This window comes from Phytophthora sojae, assembly GCF_000149755.1.
Source record: "Phytophthora sojae unplaced genomic scaffold PHYSOscaffold_1, whole genome shotgun sequence".
Taxonomy (NCBI): Eukaryota; Oomycota; class Peronosporomycetes; order Peronosporales; family Peronosporaceae; genus Phytophthora; species Phytophthora sojae.
Genome location: NW_009258115.1, coordinates 6,546,182 through 6,564,796, shown reverse-complemented (window position 1 = coordinate 6,564,796; position 18,615 = coordinate 6,546,182). Strand labels below are relative to the sequence as shown.

General features: G+C 56.0%; 5 protein-coding genes across 5 annotated transcripts; 2 read left to right on the top strand and 3 right to left on the bottom strand.

The window, feature by feature from the left end:
- Window positions 1-553: 553 nt before the first annotated feature.
- PHYSODRAFT_309366 (hypothetical protein) lies at window positions 554-2,500 on the bottom strand (the record flags this gene model as incomplete). The annotated part of the gene is made up of 1 exon (XM_009517488.1): window positions 554-2,500. The coding sequence occupies one exon, from the start codon at window positions 2,498-2,500 to the stop codon at window positions 554-556; it is 1,947 nt and encodes a 648-aa protein (XP_009515783.1).
- Window positions 2,501-3,490: 990 nt separating this feature from the next.
- Window positions 3,491-5,754, top strand: PHYSODRAFT_552257 (hypothetical protein; the record flags this gene model as incomplete). Its single annotated transcript, XM_009517487.1, has 2 exons — window positions 3,491-5,449; window positions 5,530-5,754. 2 exons carry the CDS (start codon window positions 3,491-3,493, stop codon window positions 5,641-5,643), a joined length of 2,073 nt encoding a protein of 690 aa, XP_009515782.1. The 3' UTR covers window positions 5,644-5,754.
- A 6,532-nt stretch (window positions 5,755-12,286) lies between these two features.
- PHYSODRAFT_417340 (hypothetical protein) lies at window positions 12,287-13,096 on the bottom strand (the record flags this gene model as incomplete). Its single annotated transcript, XM_009517486.1, has 2 exons — window positions 12,287-12,667; window positions 12,755-13,096. Coding segments are annotated over 2 exons (723 nt in total), but the record flags the coding sequence as incomplete, so codon positions are not given.
- A 2,030-nt stretch (window positions 13,097-15,126) lies between these two features.
- Window positions 15,127-17,134, bottom strand: PHYSODRAFT_552252 (hypothetical protein; the record flags this gene model as incomplete). Its single annotated transcript, XM_009517485.1, has 3 exons — window positions 15,127-16,203; window positions 16,305-16,406; window positions 16,506-17,134. 3 exons carry the CDS (start codon window positions 17,132-17,134, stop codon window positions 15,336-15,338), a joined length of 1,599 nt encoding a protein of 532 aa, XP_009515780.1. The 3' UTR covers window positions 15,127-15,335.
- A 334-nt stretch (window positions 17,135-17,468) lies between these two features.
- PHYSODRAFT_322170 (hypothetical protein) lies at window positions 17,469-18,569 on the top strand (the record flags this gene model as incomplete). The annotated part of the gene is made up of 3 exons (XM_009517484.1): window positions 17,469-17,554; window positions 17,613-18,390; window positions 18,513-18,569. The coding sequence occupies 3 exons, from the start codon at window positions 17,469-17,471 to the stop codon at window positions 18,567-18,569; spliced, it is 921 nt and encodes a 306-aa protein (XP_009515779.1).
- Window positions 18,570-18,615: the final 46 nt, after the last annotated feature.

Sequence of the window (18,615 nt, the reverse complement as noted above, 5' to 3'; positions counted from 1 at the left end):
TTGCCCTTTCAATGCTGCAATTGCTGCCGATTCGGACATGGAGCCCCGAGGGCTGGTTGCTGCGGCCACCTTGGCATTGAGCGTGATGTTTCGCCCAAGACTTGCACCGCGGGACAGTCTTCTGGACGTGGACGAACTGTTCACCGATCTGGAGTCGCTGGCGAGCTCACGCACTCGACTACGCTCCACACTCACACGGAACGCGTTGAGAGCCATGTTCGCAGCCGTGCCGGAGCCCGGCAGGATTTGGCGGGGAGCGCCAGACATCCTGCGTCCGGGTACTAACAACACCTGCACTCGAGTTTAGTGTCGCCGAGGGCGCGACGAAGCCGACCGTTCGAGGCGTATTCCCAGTAGAGGGGTTTCAAGTTTTCAGCTGCCATGTCATGATGGGGGGGCTTGTCTATCTAATCTAATGACGCTACTCAATCCACGAACTCTCATGTTTCTTTAGTGAATGTGCAGGCAAAACCATGAAACTCGTGGTCATGGTGGATAAATTAATGTTGGTTTTGGTACAGCCTCTATCTACAGCTATCTGAAGTACAATCCTCTATGTCGCTGTCCCGATCGGGGCGAAGCTTCCGTGCTGCTCTTGCACGAGCCACACATCGTCAACGACCTGACCGTAGAGCCCGCGCGCGGCAGGGTTCTCCGGGTCAGCTTCTACTTGTTGCCAGTGCAGGTGCGTGGCATTCATGACTTGCATGCGGGAGTACCCGAAGATGGAGTTGCGGAAGGCGTCCCATACCTCGGCAGGTCTCTCGAAAGCCTTGCGCATAATAGACGTGAGATACTGTCCCGATGCACCGGTCAAGATGTGCGTGGTGGCGCGCATGTTGTGCGTGCGCTTCCACGTCTGCGACTTGTACACGTCGAAGGCTCGCTCGTAGTTGTGCTGGTGGCCGCACAGGTACAAGTCGACACCGTGCGTGAAAAACTTGTCCTCGAGTTTGTCCCGCAGCATAGCAGCCTTGTCGCCGCAGTTGGTGTTATCCGAGGTGCAGTACATGGGGCGGTGTCCGATTACCACGATCCACGGTGTCTTCTCGCGATTCGCGTTGGCTTTGGCGAGATCCTGCTCCAGCCAGGCTTCTTGACGGGCGATCACGTCTCCGTCCACGTCGAAGGTCTTCTTGAAGTAAATCTCAGTCGAGATAATCGCGAAGTGCACGAGCCCCACGTCGAAGGAGTAGAACCAGTTGTTTGGCACCTCCTTCGGCTCGACATCCTTCGAGCGTCCACCCACGTGAACAGTCTGCACGCCTTCGTTCTCGTTGCTTGGCATAAGTCGGAAGCGCTGCGAGTAGTGGCTGAACACGTTGTGCGTTTCGTGGTTGCCTGGGCACACCATGAAGGGAACACTGGCAGCAATCGGCTCGATCTCCTGCATGAAAATGTCTCCAACGTGGCCATCAGCCATGTTCAGGTCGTACGCATAGTCGCCAACTGAGACCACGCCCTCCACCACTCCTTCTGCAACTTCAGACTGCATCATGGGCAAAGTGGCGGCGTTCTGGTAGCCAATGTCGCCAGTAACCAAGAATCGCATGGGTTTGGGCGTTTCTCCAGCCGTCACCGGCGCCGGGGCAGTCTTGGTAACATACGGGATGGACCACGACGCGTAGTGCGCATTGCCCACAACGTACGTGTACCTCGTATCGGGCTTCAGTCCCTCCAGCCTCACCACGTGCAGCCAGCGCTTGGACTGCTTCTGACCATCATCTTCGAACAGCGTCGTATTAGCCCACGCTGTCACGGGGGTCATGTTTGGCCCCTCCACCTCGATACGAGCATGGTATCCCTCCACCAGCTGCAACTGAGCGTCTCCTTCTCCGCAGAACTCCTTGGTCATCCACTGCACTGCCAGTCTTCCGGGCTTCAGTCCGTAGGCAGTGTGCACGTGCTTAGGACGGCAGCGCTCGGCTTCGTCTCCTCGAAATGGTAGGTTGGCGCCTAGTCGATGGACCGCCGACCAGCCGTGATACACCGAGCCCACGATGAACTCGTAAGCAGCGCCGGGCTCGTCGCCCGACAGGTCAAGGAACGCCGTGTGGGTAGTGAATGTGGCTCCGTCAGTAGTGTACGTGATGGCCTCCTTGCGGTTGAACGGCTCCTCCGTACCCTCAGTGACCAGCATCGTGTCATTGTCGCCCAGTCGACGATAGCGCACTTCCACATCGGCGCCCACGTCGTGGCACGAGCGCCACGGGTTGGCGAGCGCCGGGCTGCGGTCGTGCGCCTTCTGCAGCTTCACCTTGCGGATGTACGTGCGTCGCGTGGCCCACTCCACCACGGCGCGCGTGCCCACGACGGACGAGCGGATGTCGTACGGCACGCAGTTCTCCACCTCGCGCTTCTCGAAGTCGTCGGCGTCCTCGGGCTCTTGCTCGCGCGCGATGACGGCGGCGCGCGGCGGAGGCGGCGCCACGTAAGAAGATACGCTGGCGACCAGCGCAGCCAGCAGCAGCAGGACGAGCGGGATGCGGGTGTGCGTCATGGCCGGCGGATTTGAGACTGCTGGCGGTGAACGGCGCCCGACCGTTGCAGTGTGTCGCTCGTCGGTTGCATTTGCCACATGGGTCCACACGATGGGGAGATGCGGCTGTCTTGATTTGCGTATGGGAAGGAATCTGCTGTTTCGTGTTCTGTAAATTTATTTTTTCTACATGTTCCTAAACCCTTGCTTTAACGACATCAGATGTGTACTGTATTCATGGAGTCCATGAATACAGTCCATGACATGGACTTACCTTCCTTCATACACGTTGAATGAGGGAATCATCCTGACTTTATAGTTCAAGGCCATTAAAAAGAACTCGGTCAAGAGCAACGCAAGACAGAAGTGCACCCAGCCGCGTGCGAAATATTTGAGACGCGAGCGCCTTCCTCCGTATTGCAGACTCTGGCACATTGCTACGAGCCTCGTAGTACGAGGGCGTTTCAAGAAGGCCTCGCTTCCTTGTCAACTCTCAGCTGCGCTGGCTGCGTTCTCTCTCGTAAAGTCTGAAGTAGCGTAGCGCAGCGGTTTCGCCTGAACACGCGAAAGTTTTGCCGCAGTTGCAGGTGGGTCCTCTGCCGGAACGAGCCTCGCTGCGAGGGGCGTATCGTACCTCCGCCCGCTGCATCTGCAACACGATCCTGACAGTTAAAATGCTCAGCATTTTGACGTGCAATTTGCAAGGCGATAGGTAGTAGTGATCCATCGGGGCTCAAAGTTTTTAAAAAAACTGACTGCTGCAGAACCAACATCAGATTTTCGTGAGCTTTTTCTTTGGTGATCAAGTTTGGAGCTCAAGATCTACAGTTGCGCAACGTACCGCTGAACTGGTCCAATGTTGCCTGTATTTTCAGCCAATCCTGTCGCTTCTAATTCTGCCCAATCGCTGCGCGTCAAAAGCGATCGTGTCAAAAGTCGATAGAAACGTAGCCCAGACTCCATTCAATTCGCGTCCCCGACGCCTCCATCGCCGCCCCCCAAGTGCTCGCCATGACGGACGCAACGCCCGAGGCGGCCCCCGCCGCCGTGAAGCAGCCCACGTGGTACCCGCCGCGCCCCATCGAGGGCCTGACGGAGTACTGGGACACGCACTACCCGCTGCGCCTGTACAACAGCATGACGCGCACCAAGAACGCCTTCGTGCCCATGCAGGGCAAGCGCGTGCTGTGGTACATGTGCGGCCCCACGGTGTACGACCAGACGCACCTGGGCCACGGCCGCACCTACACGTGCTTCGACTACGTGCGCCGCATCCTCGAGGACTACTTCGGCCTGGAGGTGGAGCTCGTCATGAACATCACGGACATCGACGACAAGATCATCCTGCGCGCGGCCGAGACCGGCTGGCTCGAGGCCAACCCCGGCCAGGAGCTGCCCAAGGACAAGGACGAGAAGGCCAAGCTGGTCATGGGCTGGGCCGCCCAGCAGCCCGCCGAGGACAACATGCGCCGCACGCGCGAGCTGTCCAAGTTCTGGGAAAAGTCTTTCCTGGACGACATGGCGGCGCTCAACATCAAGACCCCCACGGTCATCACGCGCGTGAGCGAGTACGTGCCGGAGGTCGTGGAGTTTGTGGAGGGCATCATCAAGAACGGCTTCGCCTACGAGAGCAACGGCTCCGTGTACTTCGACACGGCGGCGTTCGGCCGCTCCAAGGGCAAGGCGTACGGCAAGCTGCTGCCCGAGAACGTCGGCCAGTCCGAGCTGCTCGCCGAGGGAGAAGGCGCGCTGTCCGCTGGACAGTCGGACAAGCGCAACGCCAGCGACTTTGCGCTCTGGAAGAAGTCCAAGAGCGGAGAGCCCTTCTGGCCCTCGCCCTGGGGCGAGGGACGTCCGGGATGGCACATTGAGTGTTCGGCCATGGCCAGTGACGCGCTCAAGCACCTTGCCGGCGGCAAGATCGACGTGCACTCTGGCGGCATTGACCTGCGTTTCCCGCACCACGACAACGAGATCGCGCAGTCCGAGGCGTACTTCGACTTCTCGCAGTGGGTCAACTACTTCGTGCACACGGGCCACCTCAACATTGAGGGCTTGAAGATGTCCAAGAGTCTCAAGAACTTCGTGAAGATCCAGGAGGCGCTCATGGACAACTCGCCGCGCCAGCTGCGCTTCCTGTTCTTGCTGCACAAGTACAACGTGCCCATGGACTACAACGACAACTCGATGGACGAGGCTGTTGGTGTCGACCGTTTCTTCACTGAGTTCTTTGCTAACGTCAAGGCACGTCTCCGTGAGCTTGGCGTGGAGAAGACGCAGAAGTGGACCCCTGTGGAGAAGGCTCTGCACGGAGCTCTGCTCGAGTGCAAGGAGAAGGTGTTCCGCGCGCTGAGCGACGACATTAACACGCCGCTGGCGCTGCTGCACCTGCAGCAGCTGGCCAAGGAGGTCAACCGCTACATGGCCGGAGATATTGAGAAGCAGGCCTCTATGTTGATCCGTGCCGCCGCGGAGTACATTACGCGTATTCTGTCTGTGTTTGGCCTTGTTACGTCGGCTACGGACATTGGCTTCCCGTTGAGCTCGGGTGCGACTGGTGGTGCTGACCAAGAGACTGTGCTCACGCCCGTGTTGGACATTTTCGCGCAGTTCCGTGACGAAATCCGCGAGGCCGCGCGCTCTGCAGCTGCGGATGGTGGCGACGCGAAGGCCCTGGCTAGTGCTGTGTTGCGGTTGTGCGATGTGGTCCGCGACGAGAAGCTTCCTTACGCTGGTGTGCGTCTCGAGGACCGCTCTGCCGGAGCTGCTGTCTGGAAGCTGGCGAACAAGGACGAGCTGATTGAGGAGATCGAGAAGAAGGAGCAGGAGAAGCTCAGGAAGGAGGAGCAGAAGCGTCTGCGGTTGGAGGAGGAGGCTCGCAAGAAGGCGGAGCTGGCTGAAAAGGCCAAATTTCCGCCCAGCGAGATGTTCCTCGGTATGAAGGACAAGTACTCGAAGTTCGATGACAACGTAAGTGACGGGGCGCAGATATGAGCGTGCTCTAAAGTCATCGCACATTTGCTAACGTATTATGTATGTGTGAATTTCAGGGTCTGCCGACGCACGATGCGGCTGGTGAGCCGTTGAGCAAGGGCCAGACCAAGAAGCTGGCTAAGGAACAAGCTAAGCAGAAGGCGCTGTACGAGAAGCACAACAGCAACTAGATTTAGCAAGAAGGAAGACGGCGTTTGATCCTGGTGTAGCGATTTAGATGGCTACTTTGTGTTTCAACTGTAGTGGTAAGCACGTTAGCACGATTTGATTCGCATAGTTTTTCTCTACTTTCTTACCGGTACTCGCTGTGGCGATTGAGAAGACCAAACATTACGTGAGGGTGAAGACCAAACATTACGTGAGGTGCATCTCCGCGACGGATCTCGAACGATAGCGTAGGGGTCGATCTTTTCCATTGTCGATTCGAACGACGTAGGCATCCGGAACTGATCCAGACAGGTTTAGCAATTCAAGCTTGAAAGCTTGGCGTGCGCAGTGCAATTCGAGCGCACTTGTCTGTTCCAGATCGTACAGCAAAGCTAAAATCGCGTCGAAGAACTCGCTGGTGAGGTCTTCGGTCATCCGGAATGAGAATGTGCGCAGACACTTGACATCATCGGAAAGAAGAAAAGCCTCTACCGTACAATTGGAAGCTGATAATGCATCCCAAATATGTGCCCAAATCGCCCCAAATGTCCCAAATAATGAATTGTCTCTGTAACATTTAGGTACATATTTGGGGCCAAGTTTATGACTGCTTTCTCGTAAAACTATCCCAAATATGTACCAAAACGGAGTTGACTGATTATGGTCTATAGTCTATGGGCGAGGGCGAGTGGACGCGAGCGCGAGTGTTGAAATGAACAGTTTACACAGAGTAGGTAGCTCACTACAATGTATTACTCTTTTGGTTATCCTCTATTCCTATGACTACTACTCCAGATCCGTGCTCGGTACCTGGAGGCAAAAGAGGAAGTGACCTCGTCTTCGGACTGCGTCCTCGACTCCTCACTCCTCGGCCTCGTGTCGTCATCGCACTATGTATGGATAAATATCGTGACGGTGCCGACACATATGATTTTATATTTAGCCACTGTATGGCTGTCATGATCCAATCAAATGTCGATGACTGATTATTATCGAATGAGAAGGGCGATAGATGGTATTTTATCCAATGATCAACGTTAGGGGTAGGTGTATGAGCTGCCGACACTCCTGCCGACGTATAATGTAGGCAGGGCTGTCGAGATATGTTATCCACCTATAGTGAAGTTAAGTAATTAGGTGAATATACACATATTTTGCACGGTGCCGACACTTTACTTAAAGTTTGTATAACATGAATTTGACTGCTTTACGCGTTTTGTAGTGGCGCTTCCGCTAGCTTCTCAAACTCAACCGAGTTTCCGTGGCGATGCCCTTTCATGAACTTACCACTACTAAGTACTAGTACTACATGTTAGCAGAACGGCAAGGCATGCGATAAGTAGTATTTGCAAGTTTCTTATCGTGGAGATGTACATGTAGAAGGAGGTCACGCAATGAAACACTCGAATAAATAGATACTTAATTAGTATTAACGGTTTAACTCCAGCTAGGAGGGCTTCGGGGCAGGTCCCAGCAACATCCCACCCAGCCAACCGTACACAACGCACCCGCACGCAGTGGCAGCTCTGCATGACCAGCTGCGCCGCCACGAGACGCACCAGCTCCTCGCACGCTTCCTTGTGTCCTCGCTGCAGGCCACCCGCTCTTCAACCCGCAAACTGCGCCTTCGTCCCCGCCGCACTCGCCCTCTACCGCAGTCACTCTCCCTTGTCCACAGACGCCAGCAGGCTCGACGACTCGAGTACGCCGCGCGCTCACCTCAACCGTGCCCTCTCGTTCCTTCAGCTCCACTGCACCCTCCTTCTCCTTACCATACGCGGCAGCCGCTCCGTCGTGTCCCCTCTCCTCCACGGCTGCCTCAGCGGTGACCGCCACGCTCCTTGACGCATTGCACGACCTCCTCCTCCACTGCCGCTCGCTCTGCCTCCACTCTTCGACTCCTGCTCGACCTCCCTCCTTTCTGCAGCGTCATCGCGGCCTGCCTCACTCTCTCCACCTCCTCCTCCTCCTCCTCCTCCTCCTACTCCTCCTCCTCCTCCTCCTCCTCCTACTCCTCCCCCTCCTCCCACCACTGCCGCCGCCAACGACGACGCCCGTCCGTGCGTCGTGCCCTTGGAGCCTCTGCTGTCCTTCGTACTCTTGAGCTCCTCGCCTTCCCCCGCGCTCTTGGTGCCGCCCTCCCGGTGCCTGCTGCCCCTCGCCCTTGTGTCGTGGGTGCCCTAGTCCTCCTCGCTCTCGACTGGCTCCGAGGGCACAGGCTGAGCACGCCGACGTGCCGGGCTTGCCACGAACCGTCTTGGGTGACCTGCTCACGCCTGTGCACGCCCGCATGACACGCATGCGAAGCCTGGAGGGGAGGGCATTGCGCTCAGGAGCGCCGCCATTATGACCTCCACCACGAAATGAAAATGCGAGAAGGGTTCAAAATAGCCGTTTTAGACCAATCAAACAAATTCAGGCTTTTAACCAATGTTAGATTGTGTCGGCAGGTGTCGGCCGCTGTCGGCACCGTCATGGTATGGTTGGCAGGCAGCTCTCTGCCTGCACTATCCAGACCACAGCTGGCGATCTGAACTTCTCTCGTACTTGCTAAAACAATAATAACATGTTTGAGAGGGTTTTCTTTCAGTTGCAAAATAACTCGACTGGCAGACAGGCGAAGCCTGCTGCCACTCTGCGAGCGGGGCGCGCTCGGCGCGCCTCTTCATTCAACACTCCCACTAAGTACTAGGGTAAAGTTTCATATCTCGCACTCCTAGTTTCTCTCTTAGTTTCAGGAATTGTTTTGTGGGGAGAGCTTTAGTGAGAACATCCGCTGTCATCTCTGTTGTAGAGCAGTAAGCTATCTCGAGGCGGCCAAGTTCAACCAGGTCCTTCGTAAAAAGGTAGCGGATCTCGATGTGTTTGTTTGCTTTGTGATTTCCAGGATTTTTCACAATGCTGATGGCAGCGTTGCTGTCACACCATACCTGCACTGGTACCTTTTGAGGAAACCCCATTTCTCCCAGCAAGTGCCACAACCACTCACTTTCTTTAGCTCCCTCACTTAGTGCGATGAGTTCAGCTTGAGCAGTAGAGAGCGACACGCCTCCCTGCTTGCTACTACACCATGACACACTGGTTCCGGCCATTTGGATTACGTACCCTGTTACGGATTTACGTTCTTTAGGTTGACACGCGAAGCTCGCGTCAATGTACACTTCGTAAGTCACGTCTCTCGTTTTTCCATCGAGAAACAGACCGTACGGTGACGTCCCTTTCAAGTATTTGAGTACCCGCCTAGCCGCTTCCCAGTGCGTGCGGTTGTAACAAGACAGAAATTTGCTCAATTCTCTAACCGCGTTGGCGATGTCCGGTCGTGTGCCACGGACCAAATATTGGAGTGATCCAACAATGCCTCTGTAGTCGTAAGGCTGCGCAGCAATCTGCTCTGCGCTCATGTTCGTCTCTGGCTCGAGTACGAGGCCAGGTGCTTGCGGTGTCATCACCGGCGAGCTATCGACCAGTTTGTACTTCGTGATCAGCTCTGCAATGTACTTGCGCTGTGAGATCATCATCACACGCTGGTTCCTATTGCGAGTTACCTCCATCTTGAGGATGTAGTGAATGTCGGCAAGGTCTTTCATCTTGAACCGTTTTGATAACTCGGCTTTGAGCCCATCAATTAGTCGCATGTTCCGCGACATGATCGTCCGATCATCGACATAGACCACGACTATGATCCAATCTACTCCCACTTTTTGCACGTAGATGCAAAACTCTTTGTGGCAGCGTGCAAAACCCATCGACGTCAAAAAGTTATGGTGGACTTTATACCAGATGCGCGGGGCTTGTTTCAGGCCATAGATGCTCTTCAGAAGTTCACAGACCAAGTGCTCTTGACCTCGCTTCGCAAAACCGCGAGGTTGCCTCATGTAGATCTTTTGCTCTCCTTCCATCGTGCCGTTCAAGAACGCCGTATGGACATCCATCTGGTGGATATGACAGTCCAATATCGTCCCTATCGCCAGCACTAGGCGCAGCGACTCAAATCGTGCCACGGGTGCGTATACCTCATCACAGTCTACCTTAAACTCCTGGTGGTTGCCCTGTGCTACGAGGCGTGCTTTGAACCGCTCGACAGTCCCGTCAGCGTTATACTTTACTACTAGTACCCGGTGATAGGGCAAAGCCTTACGTCCGGGTGGCAGTTTTACGAGTCTGCACGTCCCATTCTCGATCAAGGAGTCGTACTCAAGTTCCAGAGCTTGTTTTCATTGCTCTCTATGAGGTCCACTTAAGGCTGCTTTGAGCGACCGTGGTGTCGGCACTTTGTGCTCTAGTATGTCCTGCGCAATGTTCTTATCTAGCATCGCCTGGAAGCACTGATAGTCCGCGTATCTCTTCGGCTTCTTCGCCTCTCTACGTGGGCGGGATTCACGCCTCTGTGGCGTATCGACGAGTCCCACACGTTGGCGTTTCTTTTGAGCTCCCACTGCTGGGTTACTGTTTTCAGTAGCTGCTTCGGCTCCCACTGCCTCAGTAGACCCCTGTGCTCGTGATTCAGCTCCCACTACTGCCATGGACCCGTCGGCAAGTGCTTCAGCCCCCACTGCCTCCGTAGACTCGGTGGCTAGTGTTTGGTTTCCCTCTGCTGCGGGTGGCTCGCGCGCGGCAGATTCAATTGTGAGGGACTCTTCGGCCTGACCGAAAGCTCGCTGAACCATGGTGGCTACATTGGTCGTATCAAACAGCACATCACGCGATAAGATGTGTTTGTTGTTATACATGTCCCAGAGTCTATAACCCTTCGTTTCCTCAGATATTCCGAGAAACCGGCACTTTACGGCGCGAGCAGACAGCTTTTCGTCCTTTCTTAGGGCGGCAGGAACGTGCGCAAAGCACACACATCCCCACACAGATAGCTTGCTCACGTTGGGAGGCTCCCCATACACCATCTCATACGGTGTCTGTTTCCCAAACGTGCCATGGGTGTGCGATTCTGCACATAAGTCATATACATGAGCGCCTCTGACCACCACCTGTGTTCCATAGCTGCGTCCTTCAACGCGCAACGAACTCTATCCAGTTTGCTCTGGTGGTCTCGCTCTGCAGCTCCGTTTTCTTCGGGGCTGTAGGCGTTGGATGTCTGGAATACGATGCCTTTGCCTTTACAGAAGCTTTTAAAGGCTGCATTCACAAACTCAGTTCCTCCATCGGACCGGATCCGACGAATCGTGAACTTTCCCTCACGCTCAAGCTGCAAAAGTAGCTCCTCTACTTTCTCAAAGACTTATTTCTTACTGCGTAGGACGTAGGTCCAGCGCCACGACGTGCTGTCGTCAATGATACTCAGGAAGTATTTGATTTTCCCGCAGCTGCCATACACCCCTATGGTCTTCATGGGGCCGTTTGTGTCCATATGAATGGTGCTGATTGGGTTCTCATCTCTCGAGCCCTTCGCATTCCGGTAGGACATTCTCCTCTTCTTCGTCTCTGCACAAGTTGTGCAAAAGAATGGGATCTTTCTTAGACCTGGCGCGGAAAATTTTGGCATTCCAGCCACCACTTTTGTGCTTAACATTGCAATTAATGCATTCTTATTAAGGTGGCCCAGCTTAACATGCCACTCCTGCAGTGTGCGCTCTAACCTCTCAGTACCTAGGCGAGCTAGTGGTTTACAGGGCTCCTGTTTCACTGCGTTGCACAGCAGTTGACGCTCTTGCAGTGTTTTATTCTGTATATAGTATGCCCCGTTAATTGCTTTGCAACAAACACTAATTCATTGGCAAATTACACAAATTTGTACTCGCCAGTTAGTAAAACCAAATATATGGTACCCACCGCGCCTGAGCCAGAACTCGCTCAGAATGTTCGAGGTAGCGTCCGGTACTAACGCAATATTTTCGAACAGAAAAGGTCTAATTCCTTGTGGACCATGCAAATACAATTTTATCGTGCCAAGATGTGTATTTGAATGCTTAGAGCCCTGTGCGAATGTAAACATGTACTGGTTGTTGGGCTCCTTCTGCACAAACCGCGCTGCCTCGCTGGTTAGTCCGTGCCCGCACCCTGAGTCAAGTACCCAAGAATTTGTGGTTAGATACGAATCATCGTCTAACAGAAATGGATACAAACTTCGCACCTTTTTCTGGTCAGTCAGCATGCCGGCGAAGCTCTTCGTCGCCTCGGCAATCTCTAGATTGCTGCCCTCGCTTGGCTGTCCTTCCATGTCCACGTCGTCGTCCGATTGCTTAGCGGCGGCTGGAGCCGTGCCCGAAGCGTCAGCTTTCACGGCGTTGACGACGCTCTCCATAGGCTCGTTTTCGTCGCTCATCGGCGAAGCGCCCTTTCCCGGCGTGCCAGGCTGAAAGTTGCTTGGGGGCGGGCTCGTGTACCCATCCGGGGTCGCGGGCAGCGAATCTTGCTGCGCGTCGCACGCGTCTACCGCCACGACTTTGGCCAGGCACTCAGCCAATGGGATTTCACGACGCTCCTTGGCCTTGGCCTTGCCCTTTCCATTGCCCTTCATCTTGGGTGTAGGCTCGTGTCTTCTTTGCGAGCCTTGCGGCTTGGGTACGTCCACACGTTGCGGCGAAACACACCCGCAGCCCTGTCTGCACGACGCGCGGGGCAGTCAAGCATCTTGTGTGGGCCAATGCTATCCCGATCGTTGTGCGCGCCTGCGCAGTAGTGGCGCTTCATGTACCCGACGTTGTAGTGGACGTCGTTGATCGGACCGTCTGCGGTCTTTCGCTTGCCCAGAACGGATCCCATCGGATTTGTTGTAGCCGTCTTGGCTGGGGTCGACTTGACGTGGTTGACCACCCTGCCGCTAGCCAGCGCCATAATTTCGCTCTTGGTCTTGTTGCCAAAGATGTTGGCAAGCTTCTCGCTCACCTTCTCCAGCGTGAAGCTCTCCTCCGTGAACTTGACGGAGGAGCCCCACATGTGCCTCGGAAGCACACCGAGCACCATGACCAGCATCATCATCGACGTGATCATGTGCGTGTGCAGAGCCTCGTGCGCGTTCACGTTGTCCTGGCTGCGCACGTTGTTGAGGTCTTGTAAGAGCTGACCAACGCTCTTGAAGTCGGCGTTCACCATCTCCAGGAACTGCTGTACCAGCCCGACGACGCCTGCCGCGTTGCTGAGGCTGTACTGCTTCTCAACAAGCCGCCAAATCACGTGGACCGGCTCGTCCATTTGCTTGGTCGCGATTCCCTTGAAACCGCCCGGCAGCGTTTCACACAGCAGCCGCTTGATGAACGACGACTGCTGATTCAGCAGCGTCTCGTGCAAATCGTGCTGCCATGTCGCCTCTTTGTCCGCCGCGGGCGGGCGTGGCGGCAGCTCCGGCTGGCTCTCGAGCAGATCCTCGAAGCGCGTCAGCGGCTTTGCACGCTTGTGCTGCAGCTCCTCGAGCGCACGTTGCTCACTCAGCGCCCTGAGGTGGAAGATCAACTTGCTCTTCCACGCAGCGAAGTGCAGGGACTTCCCGTTGAACTTCAGCGAGTTGACCGACGACTTGTCAACCTGGGGCTTGCTCATTGTACTTGAAATGTTGAAATGAACAGTTTACACAGAGTAGGTAGCTCACTACAATGTATTACTCTTTTGGTTATCCTCTATTCCTATGACTACTACTCCAGATCCGTGCTCGGTACCTGGAGGCAAAAGAGGAAGTGACCTCGTCTTCGGACTGCGTCCTCGACTCCTCACTCCTCGGCCTCGTGTCGTCATCGCACTATGTATGGATAAATATCGTGACGGTGCCGACACATATGATTTTATATTTAGCCACTGTATGGCTGTCATGATCCAATCAAATGTCGATGACTGATTATTATCGAATGAGAAGGGCGATAGATGGTATTTTATCCAATGATCAACGTTAGGGGTAGGTGTATGAGCTGCCGACACTCCTGCCGACGTATAATGTAGGCAGGGCTGTCGAGATATGTTATCCACCTATAGTGAAGTTAAGTAATTAGGTGAATATACACATATTTTGCACGGTGCCGACACTTTACTTAAAGTTTGTATAACATGAATCAGTTGCAAAATAACTCGACTGGCAGACAGGCGAGCGGGGCGCGCTCGGCGCGCCTCTTCATTCAACAGCGAGCCTCACTCGATGCATTCACTAATCGCCAACACCCGCCGATTAGGCGGGGGCGTGTCTGTGCGAGCGAGTGAACGCGAGCGCTGCAACCCGATATTTTTTTTTCTAGACACCGCGCCTGGCCGAGACGAGGAACTTAGCGTAAGGGACAAGGGGGTGGGGCAGGCCGCGCAGCGGCGCCCCCCGAGCGAAGCGAGAGAGGGGCGGGCCCCCCGCAGACCCGTCGCTAAGTCCGCAGACGAGAGCCAACGCGCGAGTGTCCGCCCTGTGCTGCTCTTTCATACTGAAGGTTATTCTGTCCTAAATATGTACCAAAACGTTCCCCATGATCTTAAATCATTTGGGAAAAACTTTGGGATTTGGGGCGTTTTCGGGGTGCATTATCCAATACCGTACAATTGATATCGTGAGCTTCCAGTCGTTCTATGAATGTCAACCCGCCAAGAGTTATCAGTACATGCTCAGTAAGTAGGAGTACGTCGGATGTTAGACCAACGCACCAGCGCCAAACGGGTAAGAAGAGGGCAATTCATTGCCACTGCTTCAGTCGCCAAAAACCTTCGAGTCTGGGGCTCGAATAGTTTAGCGTCCAGCTCTGATGGAGCTAACCAGGGTAGCCGAAAGGATGGGCAACCCCTTAGGGCTGTATGAACGTTAGGCATATAAGAGCTGAACCCCGCTCGGCAACCTTCAGAACCCGCCACTCGACTGCTAGCATCGAGTATTTCATCGTCACAGTCACGGAAATATTCCTTCCAATCCCAACTAATGTTCATTGTCAACGACAGACTTTTGTGACGTTCGTGTGCACGCGGAAGTCGCTGAGCATTCAGCTGCGGTCACAAAGATTGAAAGAACGGATCACAAAGGTGAGCGTGGTTCGTTTGAACTCCTCGACGATTTGGTTTACAAATGACGCTGCTGCTCGACACGCAGGTGCCGGCACTTGAGTTTTTTTTTCATGGGCAGTGAATATCCGCTTGGTATAATATCGTCGCAGTAGCCGGGCATTGCAAAGGCGATGATGCTTGAACAGACTGACAACGGGAGGTTTGCTAGCATCTCCATGTTCCTGTGCTCAGTGGATGGAGGAGCTTCAAACGCTCAAAATCGCGTCACATCAATCAAAATCGACCGGAAGCTCGGCACTTTAGAAGCTTTTGTCGACTCGGTTGCGCCTGCCTCAAGCGCGTTGCCGTGTTAAAGGAAGTGGGATTTCTTGATCCTTCGTCACGAAACCATTCGACCTGCAGCTGCCTGTCACGACAAAGCGAGCATCACAGCCAGCGACCGGTTGAGTGGTTGAGGTTGCCTCTCGTGCTTCTCATTCTCGTCATGGCAGGTATTGCAGTGGAAAGCAGGTGAGACTCAATTCCGTCGGTGCATTTGGACACGCTTCAACTTCTCTCGGCAAACAACTTCAACTTGACCATTTGATATTGAAAGCCCAGAGAGGTATATTTTGCTTTCCCGGTCCTCGGCGTATGTACAAAATGCTGAGGCCCTTCCCTTGAGTGCCCGACTAGATAAGTGGGGTGGTTTATATGCAACGAGTGCAATGTAGTTGTACTTCTGAGGCGTCGTCCAAGCTGAGCTTCGATCCCCCTCGTTATCTCAGCCGCGTAGCTGCACAGTGGAGCGGACGGTGATTTACTGCACATGAGAGACATCCTCCACAGCGTCCTCCTCGAACTCGAGCGGAATGAGCTTGCTGTCGCAGCCGTCCCGGTGCGGGCTCAGCTCGATGACCGTGTCCTCGTAGGACTGCAGGTGCGGCACCTTGGCGGCCTCACAGCCAGCGAAGTAGCCCATAAGGCAGCGCAGGATGGACTCACTGCAGATCACCAGCACGTCGCGCTTCTTGCGCTCGAACTCCACGATCAGCGAGCGCAAGCGCGAGATCACATCCACGTAGCTCTCGCCGCCCACACCGGGGTAGCGGTAACGCAGTTTGTCCTGCAGCCGCGCCGCGTAGTGCTTCGGGTAAAAGCGCTCGATCTCGTCGTACGTGAGGCCCTCGAAGTCGCCGCCGCCGAGCTCGTTGAGCAGCGTGGTGGTCACGTAGCGCTTCAAGTTGCGGGTGGGGAGGTAGTTGGCCGTTTCTCTCGCGCGCTTCATGGGGCTCGTCCATACCTCCATGGGGCGCTCGAGCTGCAGCTTCTCCACGAACCGCGCAATGGCACGCGCGACTCGGTGGCCCTCGGGCGCCAGCTCGGTGTCGAGCCCCAAGATGCCCTTGCAGCTTGTGATGCTGGGCCCAGGGCGCACCAGCCAGATCCGGCGCGGACAAAGGTGAATGTTCTGCAGGAGCGACACGATGTGGCTCTGCAGGAAGCCCTGGCAGTACCGCGCCTGAATCTTCTCGCCAGCGTTGTACACCTTCACGTAGCACGCGTTACCGCCATCCTCCGTATCCTCCACAGTCTCGTAGACCTTCTGGTACTCCATGACGCGCTGCCGGAAGTCAGCCAGCGCCACCTCGGGGTCCTTGTCCTTGTAGTCCGCATTCGAGAGCTTCCTACAAGCAGCAACACAGCACAACGCCAGCGGGGGTTAGCACAACTTATCCATGCCGCGTGCGACGGTCAACTGCTTCATCCTGCGAGATTTGCAACCCACCGACGGTAGTTGGCCTCGAGCAGCTCCTCGTTGTCGCAAATGCTCTCCACAAACATGACGCGGACATTGCGGTGCGAGCTCACCTTCTCCAGAATGTGTTGTCTGCATCAACCCCCAGCACCACAAAGTACCACAACAAGTTAGCCTCAATTAATATCATCGCCCAACCCCCGCAAACCTTGCAGCGTTCTAGCACTGTACCTGCGCAGCTTGGTCGTGTTGGTCGCGTCGAACACCGCGACGTGTCCCTGGGTCTCGAGCCACTCGAGCAGGTCGTCCAGCGCGTCCATGGCCATTTCCTCGCGCAGCCGCGTGGCGTCCGAGTTGTCGGCGCTGAAGAACTTGGCGTCCTCGCCGGCCTTGCCCAGCTTGCGGCGCAGGTTGCCCACGTTGAACATGCGCGTGGGGAAGCCCAGCCACTCGATGTAGCGCAGCGTCTTGTGCACCACGAAGCTCTTGCCGCGCGCGGGCAGCCCCACCATGACGAGCACGAGCTTCTTCTGCGACGAGATGAGGCCGTCCGTGCTGCCGGTGCCGTCCGCGCTCTCCTCGCTGCTGCTGTCGCTGTCCACGGACACGGCGGCGCCCGCCGCCTTCTTCCACATCCACTGGGACTTGCGGTCGTCGCCCAGACTGTTGAGCCGCTTGAGCCGCTGGTTGGCGAAGCGCCGGTGCATGGTCTTGAACACCAGCAGGCGCTTGCGGCCGTCGCGCACGGCGTCCTGCAGCGTCTTGCGGTACAGCACCACCTGCAGCGCCAGCGCCAGGGCCAGCGCCACGGACCAGCCGGCGCCGCCGGGGCTGGGCAGACTCGGCAGATTCAGCTTCATGTAGGTAGTGAACGGCTGGCTGTTTAATCTCCTCCTCTAATGAATTGTGTCGGTCGGTCGGTCAGTCGCTCCTGCTTGGGCTTCGCGTCGTCGTGGGGCGTGGGCTCAGCGCGTCTTTGCTAAATGACCGGGCGCGCTTGGAAACGCTCCAAATAGGTGGCCAGTACCGTGGCGCGTCAGATGAAGGGGCAGCCGGGAAGTGTCACACAACCGGTTTAACGTGGTCTTTGCACGACCGCCTTGATTGAATCTTTTCGTGCTCTCTCGCTTGAAGCGCTGCAGTAGAGGCATAATCGCCGGCGCTGACGCACGCGGGCGAGACACTTGCTTCTTCATGCACAAGCAGCAGCAGCAGCGGCAACGGCTTCAAGCTCAGGCTCGCCACGCGGCTGCGAGCAGGATACAGGTGAATTGCAAGGAGTTTTATTTAACGCCCGAAAATAGTTTTTTTCTGCTTCTTGTCCTTCTTGAACTGTAGCTATGTGTCGACGGACGTGTCGGCTGACTCCATTGACGACGACCGATTAACTGACACCTGCGTGGCTGCATGCAACGATGTACTGCAGCGCGTCTTCCGCGGCTGGCGGGCGCGTCGCCGCGTCGTGCACCAAGTGCGCGACGACATGGAGCTGCTCGTCGCTGATATCCGGCGCCAACTGGACGGCGCGTGGGCGCTGCTTGGACCGGCGGCAGCGGCCTCGGCCTTCGCGCTGGATTGGGGCGATGACGGCAAGCTGCGGCTGCCGCGCATGGAGGACTCGCTCTTCGGCGTCTCAGTGCGCTTCCCACCCGAGCCGGAAGAGCACGCAGAAGATTCCAGCTCGAGCAGTGGAGACGAGGAAGTTAAACGCTCGTGCGAGCAAGGAGCAGTGATTGGTCCGCCGTCACCGCAGCCGATTGCGCCACTTGAAGCCGCGCATGAGGACCCGCAGGAGGGCGAAGTCGTTGGCCACCAGACCCTCGTCCAGGACGGCGGCGAGGAGGACGGGATCAGCTCCGAGGGCTCCGAGCGTGACGACGGCGCGTCGGCTGTAGAAATACGCGGCGGCGCGCTCCAAGCAGAAACGTCAGCGTCCGATGTGCGCGAGGAGCTCGAGCGCCAAGTGGAAAACATGGACAGAGCGCCGCTGCAGCGCGGCCAGGATGGGAATTCGTCGCAGCTGGCTATCGTTCAGGAGATCCTCGCGACCCACTCGCGGGAGGAGATCGTATTGGAGCTCCAGTGGGCTCGACAAGCACTTCGCGACCGGCGAAAGGTATGTGTCCTGCTTTTGCCTTGCCATCGTGGTGATGTGTCGGCGATTGCTGCGCAAAGCGTCGTCAATTGCCCCCTTGAGACTTCCCTGACCGCTTGTCTATCTCGTTGCGTTCCCTGTAGTACCTGCGATCCAAGAAGCGTATTGAGCAGAACCCCGAACCGCTCGCATGTGCATGAGCCATTAGCCAAGCGTGGTTGGTTTTTGATATGAAATACGTCTTCG